At 30.8% G+C, this 15,644-nt stretch overlaps 1 protein-coding gene across 2 annotated transcripts; it reads right to left on the bottom strand.

Moving 5' to 3' along the window:
• Positions 1-1,867: 1,867 nt before the first annotated feature.
• LOC139527516 (carbonic anhydrase 13-like) lies at positions 1,868-14,922 on the bottom strand. 2 transcript variants are annotated; one of them, XM_071323020.1, is made up of 8 exons: positions 14,844-14,922; positions 8,682-8,711; positions 7,749-7,919; positions 6,987-7,135; positions 4,926-5,018; positions 4,452-4,515; positions 3,558-3,712; positions 1,868-2,702 (listed from the first exon to the last, which is right to left on the bottom strand). In XM_071323020.1, exons 1-8 carry the CDS (start codon positions 14,908-14,910, stop codon positions 2,058-2,060), a joined length of 1,374 nt encoding a protein of 457 aa, XP_071179121.1. In that variant the 5' UTR covers positions 14,911-14,922; the 3' UTR covers positions 1,868-2,057. The 2 variants fall into 2 exon arrangements, with proteins under 2 accessions (XP_071179121.1, XP_071179120.1); XM_071323019.1 differs by lacking the exon at positions 14,844-14,922 and adding an exon at positions 10,598-10,705.
• Positions 14,923-15,644: the final 722 nt, after the last annotated feature.

Consider the following 15,644-nt stretch of genomic DNA (forward strand, 5'->3'; position numbering starts at 1 on the left):
CATTTGTCATTACTAAACCTTTCATAGCTGACTATGCGTTTTGTGTTTTGTCTCATGGGCAATCATACAAAATCGTCATATTTATTACTTAGAATTGATATATGATGATAACCTTTTCTACCTTCGAAAAATAATCCCTGATTTACACTACATGAATTCATAAATCATTTGAATTTTTCAAATTATATTTTTTTGTGACAAATTTTGACGTAGCTGATACACTCTTTTTTTATAATATTTTCTCGTTATACAATGATGGCCAGTTATTAGACAAGTTATTTCCTGTCCTATATCTGTTTAGCTCTGACAACCGTATAATTCAAGGGAGAGAATCAGTCTATGTATGAGAGAGGGAAACCGATTTATACATGAATGCAACTTACAGTTACTGATTAAGGTGGTACCCAACACTTACACTAAAATCAATTTGGCTCGTTTAATTTTCATAAAATTTTGACAAAGTATTTACTTTGACCCTTTTACAAAAATATAAAAAAATCAAAAAATTTGAACCAAGCGTTTTATCAGAAAAATTACACTGGTTATATAGCAGTTTGACAAACACTAATTTTGATCATTCAGAAGCTTTATATTGCCTTCACAACGCAACGTAATTAAAACATCTAGCTGGTATTACAGAGTTATCTCCCTGTAGTGTTAGGTACCACCTTAAATGGAAATTCAAAAGGAAAATAAATCCACAGGAGAATGGGACATTACACCCTTTCTTCATTATTTACTTTATACTATATTCGAACTTATTACTTCTTGTATTTAACTTTTTTATCCGTACAATCTTAATATAGTATGCTCACTATAATATAAACGTTCAGTCCCTTTATATCAATTTTACAAGAAAAATAGGACAGCACTTATTTACCAAAGATATTGAAGACTGAAAAGATATGAACAAGAACAAACAGACTGCAGGTAAGCAACAGGATTTCTGTAAAAACAATTTAAATAAATAAAAAAAAGATACAACAAAAAGGGGATTAATTTCCTAGGCTCTGCTGAATAAAGACAATTCAAAAGAAAATTAAATGTGATGTCGCATCTTGGCACATGTATCTAACAGTTTGATAAATATATATTGCTAACACTATTTTCATTTTAATGAAAAACTAAACAAAAATCAGTTCAATTTTCAAAACATTACGGCATGCACTAGTAGCCATATTTAAGTCTAAAACGGTCATTTTGCTAATGCTTAGTTCGTTTTTCTGTTTGTGTTACATTTTAATGTTGTGTTGTCATTCTCTTATATTTATTGCGTTTCCCTCGTTTTGGTTTGTGACCCGGATTTGGTTTTTTTTCTATCGATTTATGAGTTTTGAACATCGGTATACTACTGTTGCCTATATTTTGGTCTGATCAAGTCTTGATTGACTTAATTTACGGTTAGGGAAAAACGTTAATACTTTTCAGATTTTAAGACGCTGTTCAATTATGTTGTGTTCAGTCCGTTCAGGCATGTCAAGTTAATCAAGATGTATATGATATATCTTTATATATATCGCTGCTTAATATTCTTATGATTTTAAACAGTGATGATTTCCCTTTTTAGCTCACCAACCATCACGTAGTTTCTTTTATAAATAGGGGGTGGGTGGGGGTTGAGGGGGGGGGGCTGGTTTAGGGGGTGGGGGTGATACATCACAAAATCTTCAGATATTTTTCACAGAGACGTTTTTCCGTCCTGCTACTGCCTTTTGATGATAATGCGAAATCATGTTTATGATTTTTTAACATTGAACAATGAACACTCGTGTGCTACATGTAGTAACGATTTCTCCTTGAAGAAATATGTAATTCGGTAAGATAGATTATTTAGGTCTATTTAAAAATCAAGTTTTGTAAATAAGATTTTATTCGTTTATTACATACATTATTTTCATTTATTATAACAATAAATAAGTTTTTAAGTTATACATTCATTTATAATCTGTGAAATGTTTATGCGTTTTATTTTATCACATATATATATATATATATATATTAGTTATTCTTCCATATCATCCGATTTGAGATGTTTTTTAGTGACACTATGATAAAAGTTATGTATCCATCCATGTATCGTCTATAAAACTGTCACTGGCACTGTCACTGTAGCTGTCACTATCACTATCACTGTCACTGCTACTGTCACTATAACTGTCACTATCTACATGTATCATTCTAATCGTCGACATTGTAACGCTTTCGGTTTCCAACTTCTTAGGCCTGTTTATCACCGGCTTTTTCTCAATTTTAGTCTTCGTCTTCTTAGCACTTTTCGTATTTGACTTCTTAACACTTTTAGCTTTCACCTTCTTAGCTTTTTTAGACTTCGACTTCTTGGCATTTTTAGACGTATCCAATTTCTTAGCATGTTTAGGCCTCAACTTTTTAGCATTTGGAGACTCCGACTTTTTAGCATATAGAGGCTCTGTGTCGATTGAATTGTGTAACACTGTGATAATACTTATATCGTCACTATCACTGTCGCTATCACTATCACAGTCATTGCTACTGTCGCTGCTATCATTGCTACCATCGCTGTTGTCACTACTACCCTCGCTGCTGTCACTGTCACATGAAGATCGTCGTCTGCAGTTGGAGGTGACAACTCGATGATTCATTGGTTGGGGATTCCTATAATTGTTAATAAGATCTCCTGTTCCAATAAAATGGGTTCTCCCAAGATGTCTGAATTGATTTAGCTGCAAAATAAATTACAGTCGAGAATTGATAAAAAATTGATTTTGTTATTCGAAATACAAATAAATTAAGGGATATGAAAAAGAAATGACATTCATCCTCTTTTTTTATCGTCTCGATATCAAACCTTAATTCATTATATATAATTTATAGTAATTCTTTTCATCTTTTCAACCGTTTTACGGATGCCATCATGATAACTATCAGTGATACAGATGAATTCTGACACGTACCAACATCTCAATTGTCTTTTTCATTGTAATTGTGACTTCGTGCTGGAAGAGATTTTGGCACATACGGACCAGCACAGGAAAACTCTAGCTTATGTTAAATCCTCGATGTCAGTTTGGTTTGTATAGCTGAATATATAGATCTTGTTGTATATAATTTTATAAAATGTTGCTCGTCTATTCACTTTTGTTTTCTTATACGCGCTGTGGTCGGTTCAACATCTTTTATTAATGAAATTTTATTATTTGCATGATTTAATCTAACCCTTATAAATAGGAAGTCCTGACATTTTGTAAGGTCTCATTTCTATAAAGTTTTCTTGTAATTAATTAGCGATATGTATTACAAAAAAAGAAAATTGTCGCTCGCAATTCACTTCCTTTTTTTGAAATATTCTATAAATCTCATCTTCTACTCTTATGTCCACGTACAAAATGTCTCTAGATATACAGGGGCGGCCATTCGATTTTTAGATTGAAAATTGTTCTGACTGGGTTGAAAATTAAGTACAGAATTCGATATTGAAATAGCAACACATTGCACAAATTTGATCATAAAATTAATGTTATTATCCGACAAATTTGCCTATTCATTCACTATTCCAAAAAGAAAGAAAAAATACAGACCTGAGACTCTGAAATATAAATCTGATGTTTAAATATTGTCCAGATAACGCTTTCATAACACATTGGTGTTGTTAGACTACCATAGTATCTGTAGAAGCAATCCGTTGATGGGAACAGCGAAGTCATGCTAAACGAGTTAAGTTGGACATGTCCACCTGTTTAAACAAAAAAGAAATAATAAGAGACTTCAAAAGACAGCAATTTCTCTAATCTTATGTTAAATAGGTTGAGCGTTTTTGGTCAGTTCTGTGTGTTATTTTGAAAATCGCATGTGGTTTCCAACCAAAACTTTTTCATGGAATTCATACTTGTGCTCATACTCAAATTAGTACGTTTAATATTTTTTTAGTAAATTAAAAGGTAAATTTTTAAATGGACTTTTTATTAACTTTCCAAAAATTAAAATGTGTCGGAGGAGAACATTAAAATACAATCACATACCATTCAAATAACTTACAAGTGTGATGCTAAGAGAGCACTTACAAACATGTTCGAATTCCTACAGTTGAGATTAAGATCTTAGCAAATTGAACAATACTAGTTTTGTAGGATAAGTGTACTCTCCTCTCGACATGTTCTCTCATTCCTAATCAATAATCCCCTCCCAAAAAAAATTATCTCTTTATAATTGAAAAAAAAGAAAATATAACTATCTCGAATAGAGACAACTAACCATTCAATGTAATTAAAAAATGCATCTACAAGAATTTTAACATTTACCAAAAACATTATTGATTCTCAATAATTGTATGCTATCAAAAACTCAAAATAGTCAGATTTTCAAGGACGATCATTTCCCATTATATCAGTATCAATCGAAATATTCATTAATTTAACGCCCAGAAATTAGAACGTTGGGGTGATACAATTTCACTTCCGCTATGTTATGATTACCTTTATGTTCTATTGAATGTAAATGGGAGATGATCTCGTCAAAATTGTGATTATGTCTACCAATCTGAAAAAAAAGGTTATTATCCAATTAGTAATTCCCAATGTATTAAGTGGTTTTTTTTCATTACATGGACGCATATATATTTTATAAAATATATTATCTTTCAAAAACATTTGAACAATGTCAAATTGCAAAGACAAAATTGGAAAAGTTTCTATCTGATATATCTTCTCCATCAAACCTTTAATTTGTCGACATTTTGATCTGTTTCAATACTGAACTTTTTCGAATTTTAATAAAAAAAAATATACTTTGTTCCTAGTTAAACTGTTTAAATCATTTTTTTAATAGGTATGCAGTCGCCAGCAATCAATCATCGTTATAAAATCATAGTGATTCAGTTTCGATACAAGTATTTATCTAAATGGTTCCACTGTGAACAAATCACAGTTTTCTCTTTTAGTACAACTTACATCAAACAGGAAGCTTAAGACTGCAAGACCATTTGTAGTATTCATGGCTTCAGTAACAGAGGAAAATCCATCAGAATGCATTACAACATGCATCTAAACGAAAAAAAAAACATTGGGTAGAACAAACATGCCAATACAACATATTAAGTTAATATGAATAAAGTAAAGTGACAAAAATACCAAAGTCCGAGGAACATTCAAAGCGGAAAGTCCGAAATCAAACGGGAAATTTCCTGACTCGGTACAGACATTTTTATATGTAGAAACAGGTGGATTAAACCTGGATTTATAGATAGTTAAATCTCTCACTTGTCAACCACTGGGTCGATGCCACTGCTGGTGGAGATTTATTTCCCCGAGGCAGGGTTTCCCCTGGGTCAATTATTTTTTTCGCCAACTCTTTCGCCAAAACAAGATATTTTTCGCCACTTTATTATTTTTTTCGCCAAGTAACATAAATATATTTTTCCTGATGTGCCCTTTTGTACTAAGAAGTAATTTTTACAACAAAACAAAAGCTTTTATCACATGAAATTGATCCCTCATTTCATGTGTAGTCATTACATTGAAGGGTTACTCTCATTCGAGGGGTTGTTCCCAGCCTTTTGGATAGATTTTTTCATAACGACAGTTTTCTTTTCTTGACCATCGTAAATGAAAAAGTTGAGACGCACAACTATGCTTGAAACACGTGCATGTGTCACTCAAACGACTTTATTAAAGTCAAAGGATAAAAGAATTAAAGTTTTAAATCGGAGATTTTTCTTGCTTTTGAACAATTTTCGTCACAACAACAGCTTTCTTTTCAAAACTATCTTTAAAGGGAGAGATGTCAAAAGTTTGCTTCAAACACGTGCGTCGCAAAGATTTAAATAAATTCTGTATGTGACATTTATAGCGGAAGCCATTTGACCATATCATTTTGTGAAACAATTCAATCAACACCTTTATTAATTAGTCCTTTGTTGTCGATAGCTATAAAATGCAATCAGCTGATTATTGATTTTCTGTCTAAATCTTAATGAGGTCAAGGTGAATTCCGAGTATTGTCTGATCGGGTAAAGTACGAGAAACTCGAAAAAAAGTAAATAAACAAGATGGAGGAAAATAAATCGGTTTATATATTTCTTTCGCCAAATTCTTTCGCAAATGACAAATTTTTATCGCCACAATTATTATTTTTTTCGCAAATTGCGAAAATGGCGACCGCCAGCGGAAACCCTGCCCCGAGGGTATCACAAGCCCAGTAGTCAGCACTTCTTGTGCTGACATGAATTATCATTGATATTTTTATATTTATAAATTAACTATTTACAAAATTTGAATTTTTTGAAATACTACGGCTTTTCTACCTCAGGCATAGATTCCTTTAGCTGTATTTGGCAACAGTTTTAGGATTTTTTTTGGATTGATGAGTCTTTTGTAGACGGAACGCGCGTCTGGCGTATATATAAAATTTAGTCCTGGTATCTATGATGAGTTTATTTATAATTATTCCAAAATTCTTTACATCAGGTATCTATTAAGTTGGCATGTTAAGGATTTTTTTTTGCTGACGTGACATTGCATGTAAAAACATGCCTCACACGGTTATTTTCTGTAGTTACACTTCAGTGTTGATGCTTTTAAAGGTTTTTCTGTAATTGATTCGTTTTCACAACTGTTGGTTTTTTGTTTTTATTTGCGCATTTTATCCTCATACAATCATGAAACCGCTCCCGAAAGACTGACAGTTTTCAATAGTCACGTTGGTGTATGCATTCTAAAAGTCGATATTGATTTGTTCCTCACTCCACGACGTAAATCAAATTGAGAATAGAAACACCTGTAAAATAAACCTTTACGACAACTGTTTGATCTGATAGTCTAGAAACCGTTTGTCTTGTACTTGCAAGTTTCAATGTATTTGAACCATATTCCAGACTAAAGTTAAATGATTAAAACAAAATTACCCAAATTGTCAATTAAAATTAACGTTTGTCTAATTTTGATTAAATATTAAATTATCAAAAGTCAAACATACATGTATTCTTACAATGCAATGTGTCATAATTTACTTACTTCCATAGAGTAATGTTTTCCATTGATTTCATGTTCTGATCCTCTGGTATCTTCTGATCCCCAATGGAAGTGAAACTGTTCAACCTCATACGTTCCTGGCAATCCACCACCAGACACTTTTAGTCCACGACCCTTTAAGCCGACTTCCACTAAGATTGTTGTCAAGACGTATAATTATTTACATCAATTAAAGGATATGTAGGATATTCAAGTACGTGTTACATGTCGTATTTATAATATTGAATACAAAATGTGTATTTTGGTCAAGTGAAAATCTTGTTCAAGGATTTACGTGTTACTACATGTTTTGTATAGAAAAAAAGTATTATTTTGGATGAGTATGTCCTGCGTTCAGATCTCTAAAGCTCGTGTGTTTGCCTACATTTTATTATTTTAGGCTAAAAATATAGAACTTTCTTTTGCAAACTAGCTTAAACAGAAAATAACCTGAAAAATTGTATAAATTACAAAATGTAGCATGGAAGCAAAGACCAGAAGTTTTAATTATATGATAGTTGTATGTTTATGCTTGCTTTGACTTCATTATGTTTTTCGCTGTGCACTGTCATATTATGATATACTAGAATATATATGCAACAGAGTAAGAAGAAACAAAAACAAAGGCTTACAATAAAAAAAGAAGGTATATAAAACAATTTAGCAACACAAAACTCATGATATTAATGAATATCAACCAAATAAATAACACATTTTAAATTCTTAATGAAAAGTTGATATATCTTTGTTATATGTAATACATACCGGTGTGTCCGTTATTCTGAATGTTAATTTTGACATTTCTTTCCGTCGTTAGCTCACTAAAATCAAACTGTCCTAGACGTCTATCAGTCTTGACCTTAGATGTCTTAATATCGATCGGAGATTGTTGCTCTCCACCACATGTCGAAAATAGGTATTTCCAATGTGCAGGATCTAATATAAACCGAAACAAAAAATCATGTTGCTATTATATATGTTTTGTACGGAAAAAATAGTATTATTTAGGATGAGTATGTCCGGCGTTTAGACCTCTAATGCTCGTGTGTATTTAAAATTAGATGAACAGTTTCTTGCATGCTGATCTTTAATACAGTATTAAATACACCACTAACAGAAATTTGGCGGCATATAGCTTCGTTATCATGACACAAAAATCTGGGTAATGCTAGTGTGCACCTGTGCATATAAGAAATCAAACTTAAAAGTCACTTGTTTAAAATAGTGGAGGAACACAATTAAGTTGCCGTTCTTTTTAGAAATATTCAACAATAATTTGATTTTTTTAATTTAAAAGCAAACAAAAACATTTACTAAATCCATCAACGCCTTTACAAACAAATAAGTTAGGATCATTCTTGAAAAGTCATTAGAACTAAGGGCTGGGGACTCTTAGCAGCTTGTTTGTCGTTATTTATTTTGATGCTGTTTTTATTGTGTACGTTTCATATGCATGTATATATGTTTATTGTGTTAATATATGTTATTATTACAAGGCATTTTTATGTTGGTCACAAACTGTAAAAAAAAAAAGTTTCTATATTAAATATTAAAATATTTGATTTGATTTGACTATATACTAGTCAAGGGTATATTTGTTATCTGATAATTATCTAAAAGTGGGATTTTGTGTATGTGTATTATAATTGTATAATCTTCCCGTATACATTACGAGGAGAAATTAGACAGAGAACTTACCTACGCCATGATGATATCCCCATTCATGAACTGAAAAGATATAAAGAGAAATTAGAAAATTATTGACCTGCACCGCCTAATCATTTATACACCTGCTATTGCTTTTGAGTAAACATATACCATTTTGAAAAAGTAGGGTATAAAGATTAATGTATATGATTAGGCTTACACATTTTGAAATTGGTACCAAATACCAAGATGTAATTTATATTATCTGCATGAAGCTTTGTATTTAAATGAAGGCAACAGTAGTAGCAGTATACCGCTGTTTAAAAGTCATGAATCGAATAATAGAAAACAAATCCGGGTTACTAAAACCAATAGCTCTATTTTGCATTGAGTGAAAATTAATCAAGAAAAAATATATTTACAGTGCAAAGACGACACATTCATTTGCAATTATACTGCGTCTCTTTTTGGATTTACAACATACAAAAACCATGAAATGCTGTTAAATTGTGTAAAAAAATTAAAATTAAACCGAGAACTATAAAATCTTTTACCATTTGTTCTTAAGTCTAGTATCTTTCATCATTTGATTATTTTAGTAAAAAGAGGTCCTGATTTGTGGTTTCCTTTAAAAAAAAAAGCGAAGATCAGTTTACATACGTACAAAATAGTTTAAAATCAAACATATTTGTGTCAACGGAAATGGACATGTCTCAGACGGGTTTTCTCACCGATATATGTTAAGCTTTATAATTATTTTTTAAATTTGTAGTTGCTTCAAAAAATCCAGCAGAAGAGAGTAACGGACAGAAATAAAGAGGTTTACCGACGGATATAACTAAAACAGTATACCCCTATCGTTGTTATGGGTTTCAAATCATACAAATTGCTTGGCATTCAATGCAGTTGGTCACCACTGTAACCTTTATATTTATATTCTTTGAACTAATTTTGAATATGTAAGTGAAACATAATTTGCTAATTTAAAAAAAAAAAACAATAAAAAACTAAACAAAAAATATTTTCATAGGTTCCTTATTCTGTCGTCACATTGTCGTTTTTTCTTTAGAATATGTATGTTTTTAAAAACTTTAGTATGTAGGCAACATAGATGTTTTAAACTTTTCTGTTAATTTTTATTTCTCAATCTATTTGCATCTCGAAAATAAGAAAAAAAAAGATATTGTTAATATAGAATTTTCAACTTAGTACTTTATTGGTGTAATAAATTTAAAATTGATACATAAAAAACTTTATTTGATCCTAAAATCCACGTACTTACTATGTTTAAGCGTATAGTTTATGTTTTTTTCCTCGGTTTTAGTTTGTAATCTGTATTTTCTCTCAATCGATTACTGACTTTTGAACAGAAGTATACTACTGTTTCCTTTATTTGTACTATAAAACGATACATGAAATAGATAAAAGAAACCCTTTCATTATTCATGGATTAAAAAAAAATCGTTGACTGAATCGTGTCTCTTACAATGAACAAAGAGAGAAAAACTCTTTATTATATTTTATTTGAAGTTTTCATTTGAAAGCCTGACTGAATGACCAAACGATATGACGTCAACACAAACTTAAGCCAGAAAACTATGATGAAGTTTATGGTAAAATAAGTCGATATTAAGATAAATTAGAATAGCAAAGATTTAAGGAATTATTCATTTAAAAGAGAAATGCCTGTTAAAAAAGAATAAAACGGAGTAGACATAGCAAGGATCTTATATGATGTTTATTGCTTTCAGACAAAAAAGTTTGAAAATAATTCGTCTATTTTTTATTAGTCGGAACTGACACTATTCATGGACGTGTCAAATACATGCGCACTATGCACAATATTTAGCTTAATTGTAAATCATAATGCAATTTGTTTTTATCTCAAAATGAATTAGTAGTAAATACGTTCCTTTCTAACTGCAAAATCAAGTGAAGGATATTAAAAACAAAGGCGTATTAATTACCTGCACCATTTGCAAAATAAGTTCCAATTAGAAAAAATAAAGAAGAAACAAATGTCGTAGATCCCATTTTGAAATGCACACAAGATAATGTAAGCATTAATTTTCGTAAATGTGACAATAAATTGTTATTAAATGTATTACTTTAAAGAACATGTGTACTTATGATTTACTTGTATGGTACAAATCATAGTTCTTTGTTCGCATTTAGCAAAAACTTCCAAACATTAATTGATTCATTCACCTTCTATCTATGCCTCGGACGACAGTAAACACTTTTGATTAATGTCACGTTGTAAATAATTACAGTAAAACAAATCCGCCAAGGTCAAACAAATATAACATTGTATAAGGTATTGGATATTAAGTAAAATATCAGATAAGTATTTTACGTTTGCTTACAGGTGTAGCACCGTTAAATACATTCGATATTCCTGAAACTGATGTCCTACACGATAAATTTCTCTTTTTTGTATAGATTAGACCGTTGGTTTTCCCGTTTGAATTGTTTTACGCTAGTAACTTTTGGGGCCCTTTATAGCTTGCTGTTTGGTGTGAGCCAAGGCTCCGTGTTGAAGACCGTACCTTGACCTATAATGGTTTACTTTTATAAATAGTTATTTGAATGGAGAGTTGTCTCATTGGCACTCATACTACATCTTCCTATATCTATATAATGAAATACACAAACAAAATCAGTCATCAAAAGAGAGAAAATATATCTTAATATAAAATTATTCATTTATATACCAATATATTGAAAATAATCAACTCTAACAGGGTGGGTGGGTGGATAAACTTGATAATAAATTGCTGCAAACTTCGAATCACCTTATTTGCCCAAACGAAGCCTCAAGTAATACGTAATCATTTAAGTATTTCAATTTAGCATACACACAAACCGTTCGCTTTATAAACACACGCTTGATCGTTACTACGTCTTGTAAGCATTAACTTTAATAAAAGTATGTCATTACATTAAAGTTTTATAATATTTCATATACTGTATAAAACATTTACTTATGTCAATTATTTGTCCCTTACATAACACTTCTGTATTATAGGCAACCATACCCATTCTTCTTTGTTATATTAGGAATTTATGGGTACCCTGTCATTTCCACTGTCTTTTGTCTACGGGTTTGTGTGCTTTGTATCGATCTGATGAGTTAATATGAAAAAAATGAAGATGAGGTATGAATGCCAATGAGACAACTCTTCATAAGAGACCAAATGACACAGAAATTACCAACTGTATGTTATTGAACGACCTTAAACAATGAACACAAAATTATTCTACTTATAACTCATGCAAAATAGGATTCATGGTTTATAAATTATTATGAGTTTATTTTAAAAGCAAAATTATATAAAAATTATGATTATTCAAAATTCCTACTATATTACGAGAGAAATAAATTATATGAAATTCAACATGTAAGGTATGAAAAAAAAATTATGACTCCACAATTCGAAGTGCAATAGGTTTTATATTGTAAATATTTATTCAATTGTCATTCATACCAAATGAGAATTGGAAGCATTGTTGTCCGTTTTATGTCGACATCAATCATATAGTTTGATTGCTATCTCGATTTGAACATTTACTTTTCTAATTTTACAAGGTTTTTATTATGTTTAATAAAAAAAAAAAGATTATGTAGTGCGGACATCGATCTTATTACAGGTTACGATGCTTAATTAATTACGATAATCAATTACAATGGATAAACGCATCCCTGTAATAACAATAATCAATAAGAATGGATTAACGAATCCCTTTCATTCCAATAATCAATTACAATAGATTAGCGGATCCCTTTAATGACGATAATCAATTACAATGGATTAACGGATCCCTACAGTTACGATGATCAATTACAATGGATTAACGGATCCCTTTGGTTACGATAATCAATTAAGTGAATTAACAGATCTCTTTGATTACGATAATCCATTACAATAGATCACCAAATCCCTTTAATTACGAACTGATTTGACTACACCTTGTCTCATATAATAGTGATCTCTTAGTTTCGAGCGTCACTGACGAGTCTTTTGTAGACGGAAAGTCGGTCTGACGTAAAAAATAGTGTTGTCAACTCTGCGAAGATTAACAAATCGAGTACCCGTCGGATTTACCAAACGATACTCGAGTATTTCCTCGGTAAATCATTCACAACATGGAAACACAAAAGTGTACCCATTTTATTTATTGTGGGTCTTCGTCTAATGAATATAAAACCCTCAACATTATTATTAAGGCCTACATAATTGTCCAGGGAATTTTATACCATAATTAATGACTCATTAATTTACTACATGTACTAATTATGTTGACTGGCAATAATCTAATCAAGTAATTGATTAATATCTGTAAAAGAATGATTATTCAAACAAAAGTATTTGTGAACGTTAAACAAATACATTTAATGATAAAAAGGGGCGATGATTAGAACTTACTGATGCTTTTCATTTTTATTTTTTTTTAAATACTATCTTGTCATATTTTTTAATGGGAAAAGGCTATTTTTCAACTTGGTTAGGTAACTTACAGTCCTACTGATGAAACATATATGCTCTGACGGTACACGATTAGCTTAGAATCTGTGAGCCTTAAAATAATGCTCTTGTTTTGAGAAATATTTGAAATTCACAAGAGGCGCTCTCAACTTGTTTTTTGTTTAAGCGTAATAAAGCAACACCATTCTAATAGGAAACCGATTAGTCGAGTATCATTTTGGTAATTGATACTCGGTACCACCGAGCGATACTCGAGTACTCGAGTACTCGTTGACATACTTAGTAACTAATCTATGATGAGTTTCGTTGTAAGATAAGTCGACCTTGAATGAAATAAGAAATACAAAAAGAATTAAAAACCAATTGTTCAGAGAACAATTGAAGGTCTTTCCACCAATAAGGATCTATTTTGATATGAAAATATTAAAATTCAGTTGAAAATGTCAGTTCCTAAAGCTAAATGATGTATAAATATGAATTTTGAGAAAAGGTCAAAATCTAGAACGTCAAATTTACTGATGACCTTGACCTATATTTCAAGGTCATAAACCAGGGACCCCAAATAAAAAGACCCTAGGTCTGTAATATGTATAGTTAATGAGTTATATCACTTTACGTTTAATTCTTAATATAGGAGGGGCAAAAACTCCCATTTTATGTCTACACACCCTTTTAACCAAAATATATAAGTTACGACATGTCGCAACTAACAATTTAGTAAAAATAATTTGTCGGTATCTTATAAGGTTAATGAAAATTAGTGAAAATAGGCCAAAATCAAAATTTAGAATATGACCTTGACCTTTGACCTTTACCTAATTTTCATTTTTTTGGACCAATGATCTCAAAACAAAAGACCCTAGGTCTCTATCACTTATGGTTTTCCAGTTTAAAATACATTTCAAAATTTCAAATACAAAAGGGGAACTAACTCTCATATGGAGTCTCTATACGGCTTCGGTCAAAATAAAACAGAACATCCTGAGGATGTAACGAGCAATTTGGTAAAATAAATTTGTCGTAATCTTTTATGGTTGCGAAGGAGTAGTGGCCACAAGAAAAACAGTGTTTGGGGAGATAACTCTTACAACGTAAAGTATTTGGTTACGCAGTGGTCATTTTTAAAAGTGCATACGCTTTACGATATCATATTCCAAATATCTAAGTGACATCTTTTGAAACATCAATACTACGCAAGAAAAGAATTAGGCGGAAGAATAAAAAAAAAAAAATAATAATAATAATCAGAAGAAATCCAATAGGTCTTTCCACGGAAAGGTGGAAAGGTGGAAAGACCTAATAATCAGAAGAAATCCAATAGGTTTTTCCACGGAAAGGTGGAAAGACCTAATAATACATTTAAAAATTCATTACAAAAGGAACGGAATGTAAACAAAATAAATGAAATGGACATACTATGGTTTCCGGTTATCGAACTTTGACAACATTAATCTTAAATTGATTTGTCTAATATTATGAGTCAGAACCCTTTTTTGGTGGGAAAGAAAAATTGAGAAATGGATAGAATGTAAAACTAATTTATTTTTAGAAAATCCAAAAGCAATGGATCAACACGTACTTGTATTGCAGGGTTTAACCTCGAAGTCAGATTAAGATATGCAGTGTCAACATAGTCAACATCATGGAATAAACTTGTAGTACACATATGCTTTTCTGATTGCAAAATTTAGTGTAGTATATTAAAAAAGAAAAGAATATGAATTACCTGCACCGTTTGCGAAATAAGTTCCAATTAGAAAAATAAAAGAAGTAACAAAAGTTTTAGATCCCATTTTGATTTTGAAATGCATACAAACAAGATTTTTCTTTTTCTTTTATACTTATAATACTTTTTTTTATCGATTCAGCAATCTTGTAATAAATTGCTTCCACATTACATTACATATGTATCTTTGATAAACTATTTTATACAAGTGATAATTCTTAGTTTGTGCTTACAGTCCTTGTATGGTGTAAACTTCCCACTAACACCATACACCATTACACCATACACCATACACAGCTACTTTTGCATAGGTACTATTTCTGTACTAAAAATCTGTAGTACTGGAAATTTACTTTTAATATTCAGTACTATTTTGTTACTTTAAAATTATTGTAATATTTAGGTACCTGTATTTTACAGTACTTAATTTGTACTTGAAATTTAGGTACTACATATTTTGGGTTGCTACCGTTACATTTTCAGCATTTTGAAAGTTTTTCTATTTCAAATGTCTTAAAATTATGATTTTCAAACATGGAATATTGTATTCTATCTGTACCAAAATATTTAGTACAAATCAAGTACTGTAAAATACAAGTACCTAAATATTACAATAATTTTAAAGTAAAGAAATAGTGCTAAATATTAAAAGTAAATTTCCAGTACTACATATTTTATTACAGAAATAGTACCTATGCAAAAGTAGCTGTGTAAACCATTACACCATACACCTTGTACCATTTCACAATACACGGTACACCTTTGCGCTTAACACCTTACACATTACACCATGCACCATTC

Source organism: Mytilus edulis, chromosome 6, assembly GCF_963676685.1.
Source record: "Mytilus edulis chromosome 6, xbMytEdul2.2, whole genome shotgun sequence".
In the NCBI taxonomy this organism is placed as follows: domain Eukaryota; kingdom Metazoa; phylum Mollusca; class Bivalvia; order Mytilida; family Mytilidae; genus Mytilus; species Mytilus edulis.

Coding starts and splice junctions, on each gene's coding strand:
- LOC139527516 (XM_071323019.1), bottom strand. CDS start 10,694: ATGCTTACATTATCTTGTGTGCATTTCAAAATGGGATCTACGACATTT. Junction 7,920..8,681: donor GGGATATCATCATGGCGTAG/GTAAGTTCTCTG, acceptor GGTTTATATTAG/ATCCTGCACATTGGAAATAC. Junction 4,516..4,925: donor TCTTAAGCTTCCTGTTTGAT/GTAAGTTGTACT, acceptor CTTTTTTTTCAG/ATTGGTAGACATAATCACAA.